The sequence below is a fragment of the Gymnogyps californianus genome, chromosome 4 (genome assembly GCF_018139145.2).
Source record: "Gymnogyps californianus isolate 813 chromosome 4, ASM1813914v2, whole genome shotgun sequence".
Lineage (NCBI taxonomy): Eukaryota > Metazoa > Chordata > Aves > Accipitriformes > Cathartidae > Gymnogyps > Gymnogyps californianus.
The window spans coordinates 37533317-37558808 of NC_059474.1; the positions used below are offsets into that span (position 1 = coordinate 37533317).

At 38.4% G+C, this 25492-nt stretch overlaps 1 protein-coding gene across 1 annotated transcript in view; it reads right to left on the bottom strand.

The window, feature by feature from the left end:
• Nucleotides 1–25492, bottom strand: part of TENM3 (teneurin transmembrane protein 3) — a 388381-nt gene that overhangs the window by 33062 nt on the left and 329827 nt on the right. Inside the window, exons 14-22 of the mRNA XM_050895382.1 lie at nt 22311–22527; nt 21143–21262; nt 20482–20743; nt 13594–13861; nt 12876–13019; nt 9484–9733; nt 3483–3715; nt 2796–2950; nt 1059–1933 (exon numbers count right to left, since the gene is read on the bottom strand). Of these exons, the coding sequence (XP_050751339.1) occupies nt 1059–1933; nt 2796–2950; nt 3483–3715; nt 9484–9733; nt 12876–13019; nt 13594–13861; nt 20482–20743; nt 21143–21262; nt 22311–22527 (2524 nt within the window). The remainder of the gene's footprint in view (nt 1–1058; nt 1934–2795; nt 2951–3482; nt 3716–9483; nt 9734–12875; nt 13020–13593; nt 13862–20481; nt 20744–21142; nt 21263–22310; nt 22528–25492) is intronic.

The following is a 25492-nucleotide window of genomic DNA, read 5'->3' on the forward strand; positions in this document are numbered from 1 at the left end:
TTTTCCAGTTGACAGAGATGACTGGAAAAAAATCTGTGTTAATTGTACATCAATCTTTTTTTAAATAAATTGTTTGTGGTTTAAGCTGCATTTTTGTTACGTTTTGTTTGGCATATCAGTTTATAGTTCAGCTCATTTGGGGATGAAGTCGCTTATAAAACCCATACGTGATCTCTCAGGTTCTACTAGTTTATCTATAAATTGTCATGACCTTCCTTAGTCAATATAATTGAGGATTCTGTAAAACGTTTTGCTAATCCGGCTGTTATAAACAGGCATTGATGACTTAATGACTGTAACATAGGGTAAAGCAATTCACTGAAAAGATTTTTTCTGAGGCTGGAAAAATTACAAGTCCTACTGTTCCACTAATACCTCTCACTGTTGTGCTCGCACCTGTACACCACACGTTGCTGGTGGTCTCTGTGTTTTCAGTTTATCCCTACAGGAATGACATTTCCCCCCACAGCCCACATTTCTTTTCTCAGCTTCTTCTGCCTGGGTCCACCTGTGTGAAAGCCTGCCATGTCATCCAGGAGATCCTTCCTGCATATTCACCACTCAGTGAAACACAACCTTTTACAACTTCAAAAAAATACCCACCCAGCCTTTTTTTTGGGTAAAAGACCATGCAGACAAGCTTTTACTTAGAAAAAAAGAAAGAAAAAAATATTGAGCAGTGAAGACAAATTTCTTGCCAGTTATCTGCTGCAGAACAATGTCAATCTAATGAGCAAATGGGACGAAAATCTAGTTTTTGATGCAAATCTACAAAATCATGGTTGAGTTACAGCTTTCTTGACAAGAGTGAAATGTTGTCTCATTATTATTTCAATATATAAAACTGAAATTCAAAATAATGAATTTAAAATTCAGACCCAACGTTTAGAAGAAGTTAGACAGAGGAAGACAGCATGGGAAACAAAAAGTATCTTTCTGTGCTTTTTGTTATCAAGGATCATCTTTAGAGTTACTTCATCAGTCTCCAGAAATATTTCAAATGGCACTGTGTAACTCAATAAAACTATAAGGCATCTGACTTTATTTTATGTACTTACTCAAAAAAAGTGGTCCATCCAGTCTCATCGCTTTTAGTTGCCAGAAGTCCACTGTTGCCATGGTAGGTAAATAAGACAAGCTCCTGCCCTTGTGCAGTCATGCTTTTCAAACATCCATTAGTGCCTATCGTCAACCAGATGACTTGGTTATCAGGAGAGACCACTCTCACTGGCATCCGGTTGGGATCCCGTCTGATACGAAGAGTATTCCCATTGCTATCCGTTACTGCAGTAATATCATTATCATTACTGTAGCTAAAATTGTACAGATAGTCTCCGGTGACCAAACTCACAGTGTACTGGTGAGTACCATTGACATCAAAGATATAAAGCTCTTGGTCAGTTGGAGAAGCAATTTCATAAAAGTTCATTGAATTCAATAAGGGTTTGTTCTTTGACACAGCCCGTATCCGAATATTTCCCAGATCAGCAATATACAGGGTGCCATCCGGAGACACAGCTAAGGAGGAAGGGCCATTAAGTTTGGCATCTTTAGCATAGCCATCGCCATTTTGGTAACAGTCACAGTTGACATCATTTTTGCAATCACAGTCTGAGGGTATTCCAGCAACCAATGAGATCTCTCCATCAGTTGTGACCTGTCTTATCCTATTAATCTTTTTTTCATCAGTTTCTGTAATGTAAAGTACCCCACTGTAGGACACGGCAATGGCAGTTGCTGACTCGAGCGTGGTCTGTACAGCGTGCTTTCCCACCGTGTACTCCACTCCAGGAACCTGGCAATGCATTGGCCTCCCCGCAGCAATGCGAACCTGACGGTTTTCAGTGATCTGCAAAACGACGTTGTTATCCAAAACATAAATGGAGTTATCCATTGGGTTGATAGCTAAATCTGTAGGCCATTCCAGACGAACCTTAACAAACAGAAGTATTTTGTTAAACAGTTAACCAGTGCAGATTAAATGAATTAATTTACCTTCAGTTTTAGACACTGCTGTAAGGATATTCTTCATCTGCTGTAAGCAATCACGACAAAAGGACTTGTACGAAAATATATGCAGCAAACTAAAGCTTTTCAGGGAGGCAAGGGGAACAATGTTCAGACATCTATTTTATTGAAAAAAAGCCGGTTGCATTGGAAGTATAATACAGGTTGAATTTCCCCTCCAATAAATGCTATACTTTTCTGTATCACAAATGCATAAATAAAAATAGAGACAGATATCAAAGTCTAAATACATACTTTAAGGACAATACTCATGTTTTATTCTTGTAATAGCAAAAATAACTTACTACCTTCCAGATTACGAAACACTGTACCGTACTCCATTTTTAAACATACCACTAGTGATGTCCCTTCTTACCTACACATGCTTCTTGAGACAAATAGAAAAACATCGGTTTTTGTATATATCCTCTCATTCATTCTAGTAGGCTAAGGATGTTAGCGATTCAGAAAACATCAACATGCCAAGATAGTTCTAACGGATCTGCCATTCTCCCAGTATTTACTACCAGACTTAATGTTTCCTGCTGATAGTTTTGCTGTTCTAAACTGAACTGAACTTTATGGGCAGAAAAATTGAATACAGCAGCATTTATAGCTAAGAGAATACACTGCGATTCAGGCCCTTGGAACAGCTTTCTTTCTCCCCAAATTCTGCTGTTAAATATCCATTACGCGCTCCACCCAGTTTTATTTTAAGGAGCAAAAAAACTGCATTTTCATTTCTAGCCCCAGCTCAGCTTTCCAAATCATCAGCAGCTAAAAAGTACCTGGCTGATGTGCATGCTGGTATCACAGGTTAGAGGTCGTGCTGAGGTCAGGTCGTTGGAGCCAAGCAAAGTGGATATTATTCCGTTCTGATCCACTTTTCTGATCATGGTCCCGTCAACAAAGTAGATTAACCCATTCTTGTCGATTGCTATTCCTTTAGTGCAGAGAATAAAAATTAGTTTTTTGTACTAGCAGTGAATATGTTATCCATAACTAAGGGCATAATTGGTATGTATCTAGTGGAAATTAAGGGCAGAAAATATGGTCTTAGGCAGTAAGCATACTGCCAACAAACCAATATTCAGCATGAAATCTACTACTGTTGATCGCATTTGCTGTTCATTTGCTGTTGTGTGTTGAGAAGGGCCTGGCTTTTAAGTTAACCTGAAACATGGGATAAGTGGGACCAAAAGCAACACTGATTTTCAATCTTCACTGTTGCCTGCCAAACACATAATCTAAAAGGGCATTTAAAAATGCTCAATAACCATGCAAGCCAAATATTTCTTAAAAAATCAACTCCGGTCCCCTGTAGTTCTCTTCCTCAGTTGTCTTTCCAGTTGGAAAAAGTTACTCGAAACCACATTTTTGAGCCAACTACTGGGTTCAGTAATTAAATACGATCACACCCCCGGCTCTGAACTTTCGTATTATTTTGAAAGTTACGGAGGGATAACTCTTTTTACCTTTAGGGCTCATGAGAGTTGCCTCCACCGCCTTGCCTCCATCACCACACCTTGCCTCATCAAATGGTAGGCACTGCTCCCCTGTTCCTCCTATTACCTCAGCATTTTTGGTCAGGTCTTTTGCACCCGTGAGCGACTTGGGCCGATAAATCCTGCGCGTGTTTGTGTCGGAAACATACAGATCTCCCGTCACGGGGTCAGTTGCGAGGTAGTATCTGTGAGCTGGGTTGTTGCTGTAAAATGGAATTATACATTGCATATGCTGTAATTAATTGCACCGAACATTGGATCAAGAAGAAAAGGCTTCAGTTCATATGTGGTGTGCAGTAATACATAAATAGTTAAAACCAACGGTGATGCTCTAGGCATAGGTAGCACAGCTCATGGCCCCAAAACTTTTTTCGGTTCACCTTTCTTGCCTGTGTCACAGGCAGTCCAATCTAGACTACTCATCCTTTTGGGACAGAAGATCCATTTTGTCTGTGATGCTCACAGGGCTGTTCCATGCTCTGTAGTTAGAGACAGCTCCTGTCTCTGTAAAAGGCCAAATCAAAATACTGGAGTCTAAAAACTCCCAGGCTTTCTGGGAACCTCGATCCAGTTCCAAACGTTGCAGCAGGACCCCAGCCCTCGCTTACATTTTGTTGCTATTATCATCCTATCTGTTTTATTATAATTTATATAGGGCTGCTGGGGTGCATGGTTTACACAATTCATAAACAGATAAGGCAGAGTTCATATTATTAGTTCACAGGCAAGAGATAAGACATCCTTCATAAGTATTTGTTTAATCCACTGCTTTCAAAGACGTGACACGCATGATTTAACGCATTAGGAAATGTCATCTTTTCCACCAGAGCACTGAGCGGAGCTTTTCCGTTCTTCTTAACTCAGAGTCATATTTCAAATAACTGTACACATTGGCACAAAACCGCTAACTATGCCAACACAGTCTTTATTACAGTGAAAATATATATTGCTAACCGTTTTCCCAGAAATGTACCTTTTGCCTCTCCATTGGTGCCACATAATTGAGAATTACTGTCTTTTCTCCCCTGCTGGTGAAAAAACCAGCCCTGGAGAGTACCTTTTGGGTTGATATATTATGATGTAGAAACTTAACCCACTGCAGTTGGGATTCCTGACCTAATTTATGGCACGAAGAGCTGAAATAAGGTCATGTAAATACAGGAGGTAATTTCAGATGCTCTCCTAATGGACTGAAGCAGAGTGGCAGAACAGTCAGTCCCACTTCTGATGTTTGCAAAAGCGCTGCTTAAACAGATCTACCAGTCTTGGTGATAGCCAAACATCTGTTCGCAGAATGCTATACTTCACGTTTTGTAAATACATAACTGTGCTAATGTAACACATTTTTATGTACTGCCACTTGGAAAAAGCAACAAGAGACCAACAGGAACAACTTGTGAACAAATTATGTCTTTTAGCAGGGACAGATTTTTATAGCTATCCAATTACAAAAACACAGAAAAAATGTGTTGCATAAATAGGATTTTCTTTGGTTTTAAGACTTTTAAAATGTTGGTTCAGAACGAAGCAAGCAAGGGAAGCAGACTAATGAAATCAAATATACAGTGATTAGTGCCTCTTAAAAAGCTCTGCTACAGAGCTGAGTGTTGTACAGCATGGCTGAAGACAAATGTAGGCTTACTTTAAATTTCTGTCTGTTAGAAATCTATTATTGCCAATGTGCTAAATAGTTGAAAGGTATTTTCGAAACCTTAATTTACGCAGAGATCATTTAATATGATCACCATGTAGTGTACGAATTATTTATACTGCCATAGACTGCAAATTAAATTATACCCATTTACATGATTACTTTGGTCTTTAAGAAACTTTGCAGACACTTCAAATATAAACACATTGCAAAATGTGAAATGTGCCATTAAATTTTATTTCATTGTAATTTAAAATAAAGTCCTTTCTTATACTACTGAAATATAAATTAAATTACCTCTCTTCAACTCATCTAGCATTGCCTCAATCATATTTTTCAATTGTTGGAACAAAGAGTCATCAAATTAGTAACTAAATAATTTATGCCTAACACAATTATTTATTTCTAAAAAGAATTGTTAAAGCTGTTTTCTTCATAAATATGAAAATATTTCTATGTTCTAATTAATTCCAACAAAAATGACAAAGCTTTTCTTATTTGGGATGAGTTCTCATAGTAAGTAGTGTATCCTCATCAAAACAAAAAAATACAGCTGATAATTTAAGGATATTGTCTCATTTTATGAAAAAAAAAAAAACAACCCAAAGTTTGGGAGTGCATAGGATATTATTATTGAATCAATATAAACTCTCCAACTTGTCATACGTAGATGTCTAATGGCTCCTTTCTGAGATAATACAACAGGCTTCACTTCAGCGTTTCTTTTCAAGTGAAGGTTAAAAAGCTGAGGTAGCTTTAGCTGATAGGAAAAAACCCATTAATTCACAGGAGCAAGGCACAATTTGAGGAACTGAATAAATGTCCAGTGAAAACCACCTTTGTTTTCTAGCCAGAAAATGTCCATGCGTGCTATGCAGATCTCAAAAATAGTACAGGGATAAGCAGCCAGCAGCTGGAAAGCTGCACAGAGTTTATTCTATTTCATTGTCGCTTGAAATGATATTAAGCTTCTGCCTTCTACCAATAACAAACACAAAGAAATAAAATCCACAGTCAGTGACTCTTGACTCATTCGCTCTCGCCTAATCGCTGTCAGTAGCTCTGCAAAACATGCAGTTACATACCAACATGGGCTCCTGTAAAGACAAATGACTACAAATTAACTTGTTCTGTCTACGCCAAATAATAAGTGCTTCGAATTTAAAGTGCGCACACACATGCACAGAGCTGTAATGATCTATTTCCCATTGCTTTTCTCTTGCTTATGCCGATCTTTTAATTCTTCAGCTGTCAGATCACCTGCATTACTCTCCATGCACAAATTTAAAAAAAATAGCCTTCCTGCTTTGGTCCCCCTCTCTCTCCCATTCACTCTGTGCCTTCTAAACCATATACCCTCAAAGCTGTTTTTATGTTTCGCTAAACTTTTTTCTGGCTCTCTACAGACTTGGGATACCGCCATAGCCTACAAATGACCTCCCTGTCTTCAAAGTCCTTCTAAAAATTACTTCTTCCATGAATGCCTATCAGCATTAATCACCCACCGGCAGCAGTGTGTATAAAGACATCGGTTCAGCTTTGAGATTGAGAAAATGTTAGGTCACTGGTACATGAGAGGATAAATTTGATCTGCGTTGTCTCTCTAGAGTACAGGCTCCTTGAGGTGGGAGGCACATCACTCTCTGTGCTGAAGCACTGTGTTTATAGGTGAGGAAAGTTGAATGCTTGAATAGCTAATAGATCTGAACTAGTATTTAGCCCCGCTCATTAGTTTTACTTGGGGAATGTATATTTTTAGTGCATTTTCTTAGTTTTGATACCTAGTAATTATATATTGCAAAGTGGTCTGTTGAGGGCTGTTTTCCAAACTGCTGTTTAAATAGAAATCTCCTCAGCAGTCTGAAGGGCTTGCCAGGGACACCGGACAGTTTGCCCCCCTCCCCTACAGGCCAGACAGACGTGCTGCTCTCATCTCTGCAGCGTTTCACAGGGCTCTGCATGACTTCACGCAGGCAAAAGAAGCTATTTGGTCTCACAGTGTGTCCTTAAGCTGGGGAGCCCATGGCAACAGGATTTGGTGGATCCTAAAAGTTTACACATGTTAAATAAAAATCAGCTAAATTAATAGAATAAAAAGCTGCCAGGGGACATTAAGCAAAAAGATGCCACTCTTGGCTTAGGAAGCCCCTGAGCAGCAAACCCCTAAGGCTCAGACTGGACACTGGGAAGATGTTGTACAATGGGAAAGAAAACTCCGACTCGTAGCAGACTGTGTCAGGCTGCGCAGCGGGCTCCACACCTCCTGCCTACTGGCTCCACAACCGCTCCTGCAGAGCCAGTGCATCACTGTCCTCTACACCTCCTTCTGCCTCAGGAGGAACCCCCACTTCACAGTCGCTATATGGGTCCATGAAAATGCTGTTACACTAATTTGTGCAGTATGATTGCAATTTCGCTGCCCGGAGCTTCTGCATGTGTAGGCATGAATAAAGAAGAAAAGCTTCAATGTTCTCCCTCACCGACTTTTCTTACATGCAGCGATCTAGTTTCTGAAACGCCGCAGTTGAGCCTGTGACCACAGCTCTGCCAGAGGCAGGAGAGGGCGTTGCTACTAAATCACAGCAAAACAAACGTCACTACGTGTCCGTTCCTTCATCCCGTTTGTCATTCCAAATTCCCATTTCGAGTATTATTCCGTATTCCATACATTTGCCAAGACAATGTCTTATCCAGCTGCAATCACAACTTTGCGATACCCCAAGGGATATAATTCTTTTAAAAGTAGTGGAACAAATGCAAATTAAACGTAATAGTGAAAACCTAAAACCACCAAATAGAAGAGACTGCCTCTGAGTCACACCTGGAAAATAACATAAAACCAGCTAGACTGCATCAACTCCCAATTCTAATCATTAGCACCGATGCAAACACCTTATTTAGTCATGGAATTTTTTGCCTAACACATTTGAAACATACTTTTTAAAATAGAAAACCCTTCCTCACAAAGAAGTATGTCCAAAGCAAAGCGAATTTAAAAAAAAGGAGAACTGAGATATGACTCTCTGGGATTTGTTTAGAAACAAGGAAGGAAAATGATTGGCAGCAAAAAAGGAGAGAAAGGGACCAGCGGGGATGCTAAGCCCTATACTTAGCAGTTTTGCCACAAAGTCTTGCAAGGTTTCATGTATCCAACAAGATTTTAGCATAACTCTGTTTTTGTCTCCTTATCAGCACCAGCTTCTGTGGCAAAGCAATTCTAAGCATCCACCTTCTTCTCTTCTGTTCTTGCCACTACTGTAGCGATGCCAGGACAGATGAATGTTGTACTACAATCCTTCTGATTACTATTGTTTTTATGACCAGTCTTATGAATCTTGGTGTACTTCAAAATCTTAACTCCTGGAGTTATTATGGGACAATTTCAACTTTCATTATTAAGAGAAGTTCACCTTCAAAGAAACAAATCTGTTAAATGTGAGCCTGTAAAGACTCAACATCAAAAGGCTAATGAAATGAACTCACTTGATACTTTTATAATTTTATTACTTATATGCCATTCTCATGATATTTGGGGTATCTGATTAATGAGTGAGTTTTGATAGGATCAGTGAAAGTGCTGCCAGCAAGGAACAGGAGTGAGCAGAGACGAGGGGACAGCAAAGGAGGGCACGCACAAGCATAAAAAGAAGCCTGACTGCGGACAGAGAGCGATGAGAAAAGAGGAACTCGTATCTGAAAGGACGATACAGCCTGACAGCTGACATAACTAAAACATATGAACTCATTATTTTTGAAAAATACTCCTCTTTTCTAGTAATACATCTCAGAAATGACTTCTCCATTATAAGCATTCATTTGTTAAAAAAGAAAAAAGAACAGTTAGAAAAATATAAATCTTCTTTAAGGAATGCTTACCTATGTCTAAAATCTTTATTTCTTGGTGGGAGCAAGTGAAAAAGGAACAGAAAAACATTATTAGAAAAACATTCAGAAAGGATGTTAAAAGATGAAAAGAAGGCAACATTTACATCTATCGTTAGTGAAGTGGTGAATGATCGTCTTTTGTCCACTCATGTTGACTACGTAGGTTAACTCTTAAAATCCACAGAATAATTACTTTGGGTAGATTAAATTCTCACAGTTTAGATAAGCGTAGTTAAAGTATTTTAACAGGGTAAAATTTTTTCACTTCAGTTTTAAATACTTTTTCAAATGTTTTAAAGCCTTTTGACTCAACTTTTTTTGTTCCCAAAAGCATTTGGAAACTCTAACATACACAATGTCAGAAATCTATTCCATACTTTAGTTTGCAACAGTAATTCACAACTCCAAAAGTCCGAGATGAGAAAAAACCCATACCTTAGCTCCAGAACGCTAGTTACATTTCCAGATGGGAATATCCGCCGAACATAGTTGAAATCCCCCACGTAAAGACTGCCATCTATCCCACAAGCTAAGGCAACTGGAGCCAATAATTTATTACCATCAGCTTGACCATTACAACTTGGACAGGAGATGCTGCGTCGTCTTCCATTGCCCATAATGCTACTAACAACTGGGGGTTGCTGAGATATAAATTGATTTTCACCATTTCCTTTGTAGAGGATTCCTGGCAGATAATATAAAAACACAAAACAAAAAATAGTTTATAAAAACCTTGAATGTATGTACATAAAATGACGCATAAGTGTTCTACATATTCTTTTAGTTGATTAAAATAATTTAATGGACTTTTAATTGTTTCACCGCCATATTTTTCTCACTACAAGTAACAGAACTTTACTAAAACATTTATAGTTATATTTAAGTCACAGACACACAAAGCAATATCTTGTCCGCAAGATGTAATAGAAACACTAAATATACTAGCATTTAAAATCCAAACAAGTTTTCAGTCGCTCTTATTTTTAAATGTTAGTAATTTTAATAGTTGTAATTCAGAATAAAAATTGTCATGTTGAAGGAAATGCAAGGTGTACTGAATGAAAGCAAGGTCTGTGTTCCTAAATCTTTAGTTTTGAAATTCCCCAGAAATGACTGAAATTCTAACTGTGCATACATTATAAAAAAGAAAAAATTATATTTGCAAATTGTATTCCTAAAGTCTTACTATAACTAATTATGAATATGATGTCAAATGTAATCTAAAGTGGATTACTGCTGCAAATTGTAAATATTAATTACAGAGCTACTTCAAAAAGTTGGAGATTGCCTCAATTTTACATTATAAAAGACTCTCTACTCAGCTCACAACAAAAATGTACCTCTGGCAACAAAGTCTGCCTCAATACCATGTCTGCAGTTATAGGCAGTTATTAAAAATGTCAAAACAGCAAAAAAATGTGGTGCCACGCCAACCTGCCTCTTAAACTTAATTCTGCTTTGAGGCATGAAAGGAACAATAATTCTGTGAAGACAAAGAAATGTGCCAGCAGTATTTTTCTTCCTTATAGTCTCCACAGAAAATCTGAGAAGAAAAATGCATCCTTTATGTTAAATCTTCAGTCTTAGGGAAAAAAGTGTGACTTTACAGTGTGTTAAAATATCGCCGGGACCCTCATTATTGTATCTCTCAATGACTCCACTGAAGTGTACTCTACAAATGGTCAGTTATTATGGTTATACTCGTAAGTAACAATATGTCTTTCCGTGGTATAATCCATGTAAACCACGTCACTTTGTACTTTAGAGTGAGACGTGCTTTATTGATTGCGTGCCCAGAGTTTCAAAGGCAGTTTGAGGCTGAGGGATAAATTTCTCTTTTGAGATGCTTAGAAGAAATTTAAGATGTATTCCTCTTTCTCTCCTCACTCCCATAATGCACTCTTTATACGGAAAGATATGAGAAAAAATACTTTGTCTTCCTCTTTAAATGTTTTAGGTGTCCTCACCACTTTTTAATGTTATAAAATTTAGGAGATTATAAACATAAAACCAATATACATGATAAAATCGGGAAGAATGAAAATGGTTTATGGAAACCTAATGGCAAGTAATCTAAATAAGTAATCTAAATCAAAAGAAGGAGAACGTATTTTTCATGAATAGTTAAAGCCAGAATGCATTAACAGTATACGAAATCCCCTCTCCTATGATTACATCATTTATGACAATCATGGCACTATAATTTTGCCTGAAATAGCTGAGTTCTATAATTTTCATCAGAGGAATTCTACAAGTCAGCACAGTGCACTATTGCACCTGATTTATTCTGTCATTACCTTGAAAAATTGGTCCTTCACATTTCTCCTCTATTATCACAGACGAAAAGATGTACATTAGACTATTTACTGCAGTAGTTCGGGATGTCCGTACAAACACTGTCTGCACTCTCTTCTGAATAAATTTCTCCAGCTCATTCACCTTGTCATTACAACTCTCCACTTCGTTTATTCAATTAGACACACGTCACTTTGAAAAGTCATTACTTGTCAAATGTACTCTTGAACATAATTTAAAGCCACCATCAATTTACCTTGTGAACAGAATCAATCTTGTATATATATTTATAATTATAGCTCTTTACATTTTTAGATGGATTACCTTACAATAATTTGCACAGGGGTTTTTGACATTTTAAATGAGGTACAATGACACCTATTCCCTTGATTTGGTTACCTTGTTTTTCTACCAGTCAGAAGCAATGCTTTAGGTGGTGATTAGTGTATCACACAAAATAAGCTCATGTACTAGTGGGAGACCTCCAAGGGACACCAGGTACTGCAGAAGTGACGTTCTTCCTGCCCTTCCTTCTGGGCTCCTCCTTTGCATAAAAATCCAGTGCGGCCAACTCCCACCTTGAGCCATGTGACTCTGCTTATTTCACCTTTCTTACATGCTTCCAGCCAAATTTTTCCAAATTTCCTCCTGTTCAGTGTTGAGCTGGGGTTTCCTTAGCACGGCACCCTCCAGACAGTTGCTGAGTAGCACACCGGACAAATTTACCTTGGTGCCAAGGCACAGTTCTTGTAAATGTGTGTTGCTCCTCATCCTTTCACTGAAATTAAGGAAGACTCGCTCACTAGCGACTGGACTCTGTCCTGAAACAAGGGATACAAGTGCCTTTGCTGACTCAAGGCAGCATCATCCGTCACCTGCTGAGGCGACCACAGCATCCTAGGGAGGATTCACCTCAGGGAAGGATTTAAACGGCAGGAGAGTGTAAATGAGCGCTCATCCTCCAGAAGAGATGGTACTCATGTGCTAACTGCTCCCACAAGCAGCCACGCTGGGGCTGGGGATATCATGACATGAAGAGGAACACCTCCTGTATAAATGAGGGATTTAATATTGGGAGTGAAGAGCTCTCAGTTTGGCAGGAATGTTTCTTATTGCTGTTTAATTTTCACTCATTGTGAAAACTGGAAGTGAAAACATCGTTCAAGATACAGTTAACATACAAACAGTCAATCCCAATAACAATGCTGACACGTACAATTGCTTTAGAAGTAGCGTCTCCTTAGCATCACTCAATTTTTAAAACCAATGTCAAAATTTTTGGGTTGGGTTTTTTTTGGTAAGCATATCTAACACAGGCTGACACTGTTAGATGAAATTATTAATGCATATGTATTTATAGGATGAAGAAACATGACATACACTGTAAAGCTCAAAGTGTTTACCATATGCAAAACATTCCATAATTCCCTTTTTTAAAATAACAAAGCAAACATTTGAAAAGTTAGAATGAGATACCTAAAGTGCAGGGCAGTTGAGTATTAAAATTAGCAACAAGAAAATGAACTCCTTACCATTCTGAACATCCAATACGTGATGTTTATCCAATGTCCAGCCACCCATGTTGGAGGCATCCAGTTCATAACCCTGCAAAATGGCAGTCCGCTTCTCCCAGAGGGTTAGATCCAAGCAAGACTCATATTCATAACCTACAGACACTGAAATAACAGTAAATTTCCTCATTAAGTATAGGATCTCGTTAAGAAGAATTGAAAGAATATTATTTCCTTAAACTACATATGTTCTTCTGCTCTCCCAGACTACCTGAAAATCTCTATGGCTTCCTTAGATGTATTGAAAATGCTAAACAGAATTCCAAAATCCTTTAAAAAGCAATCTTGGGTTATTAAAATAATTTTAGTTATTAAAAGTAAGTGGATTAGGACAGGTACAGAGGAAAGCCATTTTGTGGGGTACGTCAGAATGTTATTGTGCTCTAAAGTACAAGGAGCGTGCAGACTAAATACCGTACTGTACTATTAGGCTGAGGGCTACTTCATGGGGAGGAACTAGAAGTGAAAAATGACTGTGGTCTCTTTTTCCTTTTGAAGGAATGTTTTTCTTATAATTCAAAGTTTAGATTAGTACTTTCTCATATATTTTAATATCCATTGTTATTTCTCATCTTTTTCTGCTAAACATTTTCTACTTCATGGATACAAGTATTTGAGATGTGCTTCCCTGTTTTCAAGACAACAGTAAAAATGCAAAAAACCTCCATAACACACATACCAACAGCTTCAGATAATCCATAGACTCTCTGGTTGTATGCATCAGTTTTATCCCATATGAAAGTGTAAGCCAGATTTGGGGACGCAGGAAACCATTTTTGGAAAAGTCTGCCCACCACTGCCACCATAAGATGAACCTTCATTAAATTAAATGGTATCACAGATTGCGTCATAGTAATCTTCAGAACGGATTTATATCCTGCAGCCCTGGAGCTTAAGTATGATAACTTCAAGTCAGTTCCTGGTATTGTTGTTTCTTCATGAAGTACCTATGCGTTGGTAAGAAAAAACATACAGTATTTGAATGATTTTGAAATTAAACAGAACAATGCAGCTATCATAAAAGGAGGCTTGACATGATGCTACATGACAATCCATTAGGAAGTATCATCTAAATCTGTCCTTCATCTAATAATGTAAAAAATACATAAATAAATAACAACATTTCACCTTTTTTTCTGAAAAGCGAAGTCTAAATTCTTCATTATACTGAAGCTGCTTAGTTGATACCTTCTGCTGAAGGATTTCAAAGATCTCTCCTTTATTTTTATGGAGGGAAAGGAAGCACGCAGGAGAGGGAAAACATTCCCAACTGCTTTTTCCAAAAGAGGCAAAAAAGCATCTGTCATCTAAGTGCAAATAGGGAAGTCTAATTGCTCCTGTAGGAGCAGGAAGGACTTTTAGGTGGTTTATTATTTGCATTACCTGTGGATTGTAAATACTTTAAACTAGAGCATTCTTCCATTTATTTCAAAGATAGATAAGTAGGATGCCTCGGGGAAAGCTTTTCCATATTTCCTGATCAATATTCACTACTCAGACATCAGCTCACCACTTTCTCATTTCAGAGAGGTGCAATGATTCAATTTTATTTTTAAAAGGTTCCCCCCTCCCTCTACCTTGTCTTTTCCTCTGAGCTGAGGAGTTTTTGTGGGTGATGGATGGATGTGAAAGGTTTCTGCGTAAAGTGGATGAAGACAGTCTATACTGTCCTATACCTCAGCCAGGACATAAACACTGAGAGCCAGCACTTCAGGTGAACAGCTACCAAGTTCACCAGCTTATTGGAAAAAAAAGAAAAAAGAAACAAGTACCTAGACACATTTATAAAGATAATGTTTCTCTGGTGGGAAGAGAGGGCAAAGGATGCTGAAGCACAAGACCAGAGCCTTGGTGGTGTCAAAAGAGCACTTTTAGGGAAGTAAATTTGGAAAGCTTTATTTTACTTTCCTGTCTCCTAGTGCTAAAGTCTGAAGACCAAACGCTAATTAATTTTAGTGGAAAGCAGACTTCAGGGAGAGCACTGTCACAAATATTAGGCTTGAGGCTTCAGTGGGATCAAAAGCTGGCTACTAAAGAAGTGCTAATTTAGCTGTCTATGCTAGAGAAATCCTTGGACGCTGCTTTTAAACAACTGACTGTTGAATAGGGTCAAATAATGTGGTTTATGCTCTTGAGGAGGGCAACAGGTGCTACACCACCCTCTATGTTAGCACTTTTGCTGGGGTATAAAGAAAGATTTATATGGTATTAATTATATCTATCTTCTTCCCAATAACAGTAACAAAAAATCAGAAATAGTATTTTGACTCATTGTCTGGCACGAATGGTTATTTACATCTGATATACGTAGGCATGCAACTCTTCTTCTCCAGTAAGACTGTAATAGAGCTGTAGGAAGTAAAGGAGGAATTGGAAGACACTAGACAAATTAAATTCAGATTTAAAAATTCTTAATTCTTAATCTTCGAATGTTTCTTTTTTCCCCACCAAGAACCTGCCATCACTGAGAAGAAATGACAAGCAGTACCATCACTTGGAAGGAGGTGAGAGTGGCATCATTTCTGTTTGTAAATCTAGCCTGCTCTCCCTCAGTCCAACATATGCACAGTATCTACGCCAGAGAACAAGCAAATCTTTTCTACACAAACCAACCCCTCTCTCTCTAGAGAGATAAGTGATTGTGACCATACTCCTTTTCTAAGACTTTGAAGGAAAAACACAAACCACCTAGGAACAAAAGACAAATTCCTCCTCAAGACATCAGCAGGATTCTCATATACTGCACATTAAAACTAGTCTAACAGATGGAGGTCTCTGTAAGCAAGAGGAGAAAAAGAAATAATACACTTGTAATAGGACACAATTTAATGGACTTCACTGGTCTCCTGTTACGGCCATTGCTTCTTTTACAACTGCAGCTGTGGAATAGCAGCATTAAACACTTAGGTGGTCTTCCAGTAGTGTTGGCTGAGATAACAGGCAATAAAGAGGACACCTTGAAGTTTCAATTTCCAAGAAATTCCACTGTGTATTTGGATTACTATCAAATTAGAAACTAGGACACTCACGCAGTTCTCAGTGAGGTTTAAAACAAAACCCGGACCCCTATTATTAGTTTCTGCAGAAGCCTCAAATATCTGCTGGAAATCTGACTTACAACTTCCTTCTTTCCATAAAATATCCCCTGTAGTAACTTGTTTTCTTGAGAACTTTAGAAACGTAGAGGTAAGGTTATGCATCTCAATCTCTCTCCCAGAATCAAGCATTACAAAGAGAACTAAAGAGTTTAATGTTCATCCGAAAACTTAAATCATCAGGCACAGCAGAGAGCATCCTATGGGAGCCATGACAACACATCAATTGTAAAGCAATAAGGAGAGTCACTGGGTATAAAAGTCACATCAGGAATCGCCAACACAGCCAAGCTGTCTGTACTTTACCTTTTCCAGATAGAGTATCAAACTACCTTCAGAAAGGCTGATACCCTAAGGGGACTGAGTTATAGCCCAACCACCAAATTCTACCAGTTGACATTTTATTTATGGATGATCAAGCTTCTCGGAAGGACAGCTATGAAATATTTAACCTACAGGACTGAGATAAGGGTCACCTCAATTTTCACAAACACAGAGTTTGTTGTCCTGAGAGTTCAAGTTGGCGACTGAGTCACATAAATTGTGCAGGGCTCCTCGTCTCTTGTGGCCAGCAGGACTAGAGCTGTCCAGGCTCTGGAATGCTTTCCTGCTCCAAAATATAGTATGATTCAAGTGACATGCTCTGATGGTATTAAGAACCCTGAATAAGGAATTTAATTCAATTAGGGGGGAAAATGCCTGCTGTATTGCCATGATTTTTTTGGCAAAATGAGCAACTTCAATAGAGGATTTGAGAACAAATTTCACAAATTAGTGCAAACTTTAGTCCTAATGACAGAAAAAGGTTCTTTGCTGAGAAGTAAAAGCTGAACTGCTGCATTAAAATGTAACATCACCTTGGTTTGAGAGGGGTAAAGATGGCATTTTTAGATACAGGTAGATATTGGCAACTACTGCTGTTACACAAACCTTGAGACCAAGGAGTACTAAAATTATACTTCTTTAAGTAGAAGCTGAAACTGCTCATTTCAAGATGTAAAAATCTTTTCAATTTAAAAAAAAGATTTCCCCTAGAACTGAGGCTCTCAAATGAACTTGTAAAGAAATAACCTTGAGTTAACAATATAAAGCAAGGAGAAATGAAAAGGGGAAAAAATATTTGTTTTTTCTAGACTTGAAACATTGCTGAGATACCAGAGAGAGAGGAGAAAGCCATACATGTGTAGAAACCTAAAAAAGTGGCCATAAAAGAATAAATCAAGAGGTGTAGATAAAGTTTCAAACAGAAAGCAAAAGAGAAGAAAACGAAAAAACGTCCTGGAAAACAAGGACGCACAAATGGAGATATTTGGCTCTAAGAGTAATCTCCATTTTTTTCTCAGTACAAACTTGAAGTTCTGGAGATTTTACCTAAGTGAAACTAGGATGCAGCATCCATGTAATACTGGAATATCTAGACATCTTATTATACGGCCTGTTTAAAAGATAAAATAAGTTAATTTCTTTGCTGAAAATCTGGCCACCCTGAAGTTACAAACAATCATTTTTATTAAGTCACTAATGCCTGTATTTTACCCCGAATTCTTCTGGGTAAATAAATTTTGCCAACTTCTGCTGTATAGTATTGCCAGTAGTGAGAGAGAGTCAAAGGAGAGGAAAAAAAAAGTAGGCAACCTTGAACATATAATTTGAAGGAAAACTTTTCAGTCTTCATTCTCCCACACACTTGAGGTGACGGAAACAAGCTGCTCAGGACCTGCAGAAGGCATCTTGCAAGCATACGTAACAGTGGGTAATATAAGTTTAGGAGAAGGAAAGCCTCAAAAACTCAATTTCAGAATTGCTCATTGTGACTCACATGTGGGTTTCTGCCAGACCACACTGCAATATGTGGCAAACAGACATTTATTATATTAGGAAAAAGACAGCAACAGTATTACCTAACACATATAAGCAGCTCCAGCTTAACCTGATCTCCCTCATCTGCATGCAGTTTACTGTCTTGTTCCACACTGATTAATCTCAGCTAGTTAAGTCTAGGCAGAGCATGCTAACTTGCAATTAAAAGTAGATAAAGTCATGCCTAAGTAGTCCAAATTTAGTTAACATGTTATTTATTATCACCCCTCTTGAGTAATGACCTGTTGGGTCTGTGATCACCCCTTTACCCACTGCATTTGTTCTTTCCCCTTGCTGGCCACCTTTTTTCAGTTTTCGTTTGTGCTGCTTCTTTGGCACAGACTTTAATTCCCCCTCTGATCAATTTGGGATTCATAAGCCAGTAAGTACACTCTTTTGGAAACATTATCTCCAAGGGATGATGAAGCACTTCAAGGGATGATGATTACAGCAGCACATCATTTTCTCCTGTAGTACGTGATAGTAAGTGCTGTCACACCACATGAACAGGGTGACTAATACTGACTGAAGGAACATGGGGAACGGTTTCTTTCTCTGTGCCTTCATCCAGTCTCCCACACTTTCAAACTGGCATTGCCCCTTTTTTATGAAAAGATCTACAGCAGTTCCTCCGGAGGTGAACAGACACTTTTGAATGGAATCTGGTTCTGCCCATCTTTTATCAGAGTAGTGAATTTTTTGGGAGACAGACTGTTGAGCATTATGCATTTCCGAGGCAACCTGACCCTAGAGGGGTACGTCCCAGGCACGCCTGTGCAGCTCCCGCTTACCGAAGCAGGGGATTACGTGTGTGGTGAGCAAAGAATATAGAAGAAAATACTCCTCTCTGTTTTTTTTACACAGTACCGGAACCAGATTTTTGCATACGTAACGACGGTACTATTTTTACCTCGTCATAAAAGACCCATCAACACCAACTGCCTAGCATCTGCTGAGAATACGATCTTCCCTTCCGGCTGGTTTTCTAGGGAAATCAACTTGACCCAACAGTCCTGCCTGTCAGCCCTCCCACCTCACTACTTTTGAACCTGGTAGCCAGTTTCAACCACATCTGAAATAACAGTAGAAATCTCTAAAGATAATTCAGTTCCTTTAGGGTTTATAAAAGAAAAGAGTTCAGGTATGGAAGAAGTAGCCAAGTTGCTACTCTCATGAGAAAAAGGCTGAATGCAGTCAGTGGGGGAAGGACTGGATGCAGCAGATAGCTGGAATTATAGCAATGGGTGGGAATTAGTAGGAATCCAGACTTCATTAGTCCCACTGCTCATGAAATGACTTGTTTACCTAGACATTACAGGTGTTTTTTGAAAATATGTATTTTCTGACATTCTTCTATTATTACTTTTTTCTTGATTTATATCCCATCTACCTAAGCCATTTTCCATCACTTCAGGAACTGAATCTATCATCTGTTGCCAAAACAAGTAAATCAGAGCTGTTTTTCAGTGGACTGTGTTTTGCAAATACTGTCTTTTAATTGACTTGCAACTATCAAAGGCACAGAAATGATAGTGAGGATAAAAGCAACAATTTTCTAGCACAGTCTAGATTTGTATGAGCGTTTAGCTGTAATTTCCTTACATCTTTACTTTAAACCTGCTCCTACCATGAATTGCTTAATGATTTTGATCTTTTCTTAAGAGCTCTGCGTGAAAACATTTGAACACATTTTCTACGTTTCCGTTGAAGAGACAAGGACACTTCCTAGTGAATGGGAAAAAGAGCGCCCTATGTAATTATGACATTGTGAAGGTGGGGAGAGAAAGAGAGAGAGAAGGGGGGGGAGAGAGAGAGAAAGGAGAGGGAGAGAAGGGAGAGGGAGAGAAAGAGGGAGGCAGAGTGCTGTTTCACTAGGAAAAGTTTTATCAGAAATCAATAATGAGATAAATATTACTTCTTGAAATGCAACTCTGCTTTAAGAGCTGAGGAAGACTATATTAGTGATTAGTTATTTGAGATGGAGGAATTTAATACATCTATGTTAGAGAAAAAACATTCCAGCCACAGCTCTTCCCGTTTAAAGCAAGGTTTTGATGTTAAGTCTTACTTTCGGTATTACAAGTTCTGAAGAAGTAGATTAGCACACATGCTCATTGGCTTGTAAGCCTGTCTTCAGTGTTACAGAGAGTTCTTTTAGTTTATAAAAATCTGTGTGTCATGCTATTTATTAGGACTAAACAGATTAATTGAACTGTATGGGTCTTTCAGACATAGTGGAAAAACACCTTTCATTTTCAGTTTCTGAGGTGCACTTCTAACAAGAGGGCAGTCAAGAAAGTCAGATGTACTATATGGTGTCCATTTTGATGGGCCAGTGCCTGATTGCTGAAGACATTCTGTAAATTAAAGGATGCAAACAAATATAAAACCAGACACTAGTGTACACCAAGTTTTCTTACCTTCTTTTTTCAGATGAAATTTTAAAAATCATCCCATAGAATAAATAAATTGGTCTGAAGATAATCACATGTTGCAAATTCTCAGCAGTTAGTCAGAATTATTTATTTTTAAACAGTAGTTTGCACTCTTTTTATTATGGTTGCTTAATACTAGCCTGTGACAAAATGCTATTTATTTGAAGCACACTTTACCTGTGTCTCTGGGATGATAGGACTATCTTCAGGAGAAATTCTAAAAAAGGTGGATAAAGGTGATGACACGATGACGGGGTTTGGCCTTACAAATCCGCTCAGATCACAACTAGGAATGTCATTCTCTTCCTTCTTCATGACGAGGGTATCCATGACATAAAAGACATTCCAGGGAATCCATACTGTGTGATACTGTGTCAGGAACGGTGATCGCTCAAACACCAATGTTAGAGAGGCACCACCATTCGCTACCAAGTCAAACCTAGAAAAAAAACCCAACAGGGCTAGCTAGTCAGCAAATTCCCAAAGCCATCCACAGCCTCCCTTTTACGGATTGATTCTTCATTCCACTGTACTGCTCTGAAGGCAGAATGGTTCTACTGGGAACAATGGAGAAATCAATTAAATTATATTGCATAATACTGCACTAAGAGAACAGAGAGTTTAGGATGCTGCGTTTAAATTAAGTGAGCCCTTCTACTGCTAAAGTATACAATCAGCATGTTTAACATTTGAAGAATGTACAAAGTACAACTTTGGTCAATCCCTTTTTTCATGTCTTTTGTTTCCATTATTTTATTACTGTCTTATTTTTACAAGCAGCTCTTCAGTAATGCCTTTGCTGTCTTTATGACTTAGAAGTGCTTCAAAGGAAACTTACATTCCATCTTGGCGAGTGATTGTATATCCATAGTCTGGATAGTGTAGAAAGGAGACGTTGACTCCAATGAGTGGCGTTCCATCAGCAGTTAATACTTGGCCCCTTATGACAGATGCAAGACTGTGAAAAAGATGCAGGATCAAATTATAAATTTGCTTTTTTCATTCTCTTTTGAATGAATAAAAGCTGGTAGAGAGAACCCCCACACACGCACCTCTACATGGTATCAACTACCATTAAGAAAACATTCCTGAGACTCTAACCCTTTTACAAGTTCACTTAATTTACACTGTATAAACAAATGCCTCGAAATCTACAGATACTAATTTTGTTTCAATATTGTTGATTTTACTTTGGTTCATTTTGTCTGTACAGAGTTACTAAGACCAGAAATCACTGAAGAATTTTAAGAACGTATGAACTCTAGATGTTCCCACTGTAAGTCATACCTCTGGCAGACTCTTAAAGAACAACGTACTTTTCAATTAGTATCAAAGCAATCTGTAAAACTGCAGGGACTATGAAGTACAAAATTTAAAAGAGCAATAAGGAACATTTGTGCAACAACTTTTAATCAACTGCTGTGCCCAAACACATTAATGCTGTTAAATTACTGCAAACGCAGTAGTTCTAGTGTAAATCATCTTCCTTCACTCAGTGAGATCCCAGACACCTGCTTCCTGTTACTGGTTTATTTTCAGGTCATTACTGCTTCGTAGAGCACCAGTCAAATAGTTTATGCAATTATACTGTCGTGCACTTAACAGTTCTATTACATTAATTCATAATTTATATTATGTAGTGAGCTCAGTTTAAAAAGTGCAGCTTTGCTTTTCCTTCTGAAGTGTTTTCATTGCTTTGATGTATTTCCAACTGTGCTAGCCCAAATCAACTGGTTAAATAAAGATTTACTTAATCATTAATGAAGTGCCCTGTTAGAATACAGGTACTAAGCATGGCAAGTACCTTCCGTAACCTACTGGCACTGGCAATTTGGATTTTGCAGGAAATGAGACAAAATAAGCAATTTGATATATTAAGAGAAAAGGTCTCTGTTGAAAGTCCATACCATGAAATCTGCAGTCACAGTGGATCTTCTCCTAAACGTGAATCTCACACACCCTTCAATTTCTTTCGTATTCATGAGTAGATGATAAGTCACGCTCACCTCTTATTAAAAGGACTTTCCCCAGGTATGACATGAGTGCTGTCTGCTCCGATGAGAAAACTGATCCGGTCATAAAATGCTTTGGCAGCTTGCTGAGATGGCGACTGTTGGCTTTGGCTGATAATATCTTGGGGATCAGGTAGTCCACGACAATAAGGCTGGTTTTGGCATGAACTCTGCAAACAGCAGTCAGGATCCATACAGTCAACTAGCCCATCTGTTGGCAGAAATTCACACAAATGAACAAACTCTTCCTCCTGCCCCTTTGCGTGTGAATGAGCCAGCCAGCACAGAGATTAAAAAAATTACGTAGTATGAAAGAATACTAATAATTAAGATTTTAATGAATTCACTTTCTATTATGGAAAGAGAGTTTGTTTCCACTGAGTTCTTAAACTCCCATGGAAATCCATGCAAGCTGAATACACTCACTATCGCGTATAAATTAAACCTATTTATTCTATACCTTTCTAAAAACATGTTGAACAAACCAGAAAATGAAGGCACTCAGGCTCTGCATACGCTGTTAACTTATAAATATTAAACATTTTAGGTGGGTCTGAGTGGCTTTTATCTGAGGTTATTTATTTGGCCTGCTAGAGAAAAGAAACAAGTAACTCCCACTCGGCTGTTCTCCTGAAGTTTTTTAGCATATCTATGCTGCAAGTAGCTTTAAATATTTCACAACATTGATCAAGGTGGATTCCTTTATACCTTGGCAGAAAGATTTTGTTGCTAGTGGCAAAGGCAATTTCCACAACTATTTTGCATGAAAATGTACAAGAGAACAAAATCTGTATTTAACATTTAGATTTTATTCTGAATAAACTGATGAGGAATGCTGGCCAGTATAAACAAGATTTACACACATGAGTGCTTTTATGCTTATGTGCTGAAATATTCACATATAATGAGCATTAGATCTGTCACATCACTGGAAATCTAATTTGGTGACAGATTAAAATCAAGATCAAATTGATAACTACTAATTTGCTGTAAGTAAAATCGTAAGGAAAATGAGCCTGGAAATGTCAGCTACAGAAAATTTCTAGATGAATGTAATATGGTATCACATAGCTGATAATTGTTTCCCCAAAAGAACAGCAAGACTGAAATAGCTCAAACATTTTATTATTCCATTTAGATTAGAGAGGGAGCTTGCTTGCTGCACTAAACTGAAAAATATACCAATGCAGCACTCAGAGGAAGCCCATGACTGCTTCTCTCACAAAAGAATCCAGCTTTAGAGTAAAACTTCTTTTTGAAGGGAAAAATATAATCCTTTTTTGTTCAATCATATGTTGAAAGAGTGTAAGTAAACAGAAATCTTCTTAAGGTATTCCTCTAAGGATTGCTGTGCTATGTGGATCAGTTAGAGGACTGGCAAAACAGTAAAGGACTGGGATTTCTATTCTTTTGCACATCTAAACTCTTATTTAACTCAGCTGACATTGAAGTCAGTTCAGGGAAAATAAAAGGGATGAAAAAGTCATCGTTAAGTATATCAAAGTTTAAACTTTTTTAAGAGAAAAGAAAGAACGTTGGTTTTTTCTGGGATGAGGATACCCCAGAGGGTCGTGTTGCCATTCAGGGAGACCTCGACAGGCTGGAGAAATGGGCTGACACGAACCTCATGCAGTTCAACAAAGAGAAGTGCAAAGTCCTGCACCTGGGGAGGAACAACCCCACGCACCAGTACGTGCTGCACGACAGCTGGCTGCAAGGCAGCTTTGTGTAGAAGACCTTGGGAGTCCTGATGGACACCAAATTGAACATGAGCCAGCAACATGCCCGTGAGGCAAAGAAGGTGCCAATGACATTCTGGGCTGCATTAGGAGGAGTGTTGCCAGCAGGTCAAGGGAGGTGATCCTTGCCCTCTACTCAGCACTGGGGAGGCCACACCTGGAGTGCTGTGTGCAGGCTGGGCTTTCCAGTACGAGAGAAACACGGACATACTGGAGAAAGCTCAGTGAAGGGCCACGAAGATGGTTAAGGGCTTGACACATCACTCCTATGAGGAAAGGCTGAGAGAGCTGAGACCGTTTAGCCTGGAGAAGAGAAGGCTCAGGGGGGAATCTCATCAATGTGTACAGATACCTAATGGAAGGGTGTGAAAAAGACCACCTTTCAGTGGCGCCCAGCAAAAGGACAAGAGACAATGGGCACAGACTGAAACACAGGAAATTCTATCTAAACATCAGAAGAACTTTTTTTACTGTGAAAGTGGTCAGATAGGTTGCCCAGGGAAGTTGTGGAGTCTCCATCCTTGGAGATACTAAAAATCCAACTGGACGTGGCCCTGAGCAACCTGCTCTAGTTGACCCTGTTTTGAGCAGGGGGTGGGACTAGATGATTTCCAGAGGCCTTTCCAACCTCAAATAGTCTGCGACTCTTGTGATTTTCTAGTCTCATTCTTGTACAATATGAAACCCTTTCCTAGCCGAAGTACTGACCTCCCTTGCTGGTTTTAACTCTAGAAGCCTGGATCAGTGTCAAAGCTGGGGGTACTGATGGTTAAAAGCATAGTTTTGGGGTTTTATATCTCTGTATGGTCTCCCAGGCAATATCTGGTGCTGTTGCCAAAGAAATGCTCAAATTTCGTCATTCATCTTTGTTAGTTTATAAAAAGCAAATGTACATCTGGAGTATAGTCTGCAGGTCATAAAACTGCATGAGATTGACACCTTCTGAACTAATCAGCTGGAAATGCATTTTTACAAGCCTCTCCGCTAACATCAATCAGAGAAAGAATCTCATTTTCACCAGCCAAGATACAGGGATACGCTGTTTGTTATTTTTCTGTGGAGTTTATCAGCAACTTGCCCAGGCGAGTGACGGATGGTTATGAATCTGGCTCCTTATAACTTGAGAAAACATTTGTTATTCTTTCTCTGTACTTAGGTGGCTAGAGCTATCTAGTACCACTGACTTCAGTACTCTATTGAAAAGTAAAATTTCCTTTCTGAAATGGCTCTGCAAAATTATTGATGAATTTTGTTTAGCCTGAAAAACATGAGACTTAGTTCAACACTTGCTTATCAGTTATATCACTCAAATATGATAATGAAATTATAAAGAAAATAGAAACTCCTACAGCCAGCTGGACAATCATTATCAGTCTCAGAAGGCTATTTTGTATTTTTTTGTTCTAGATGTAAGTGGTTCTTCTATATACAGAAGAT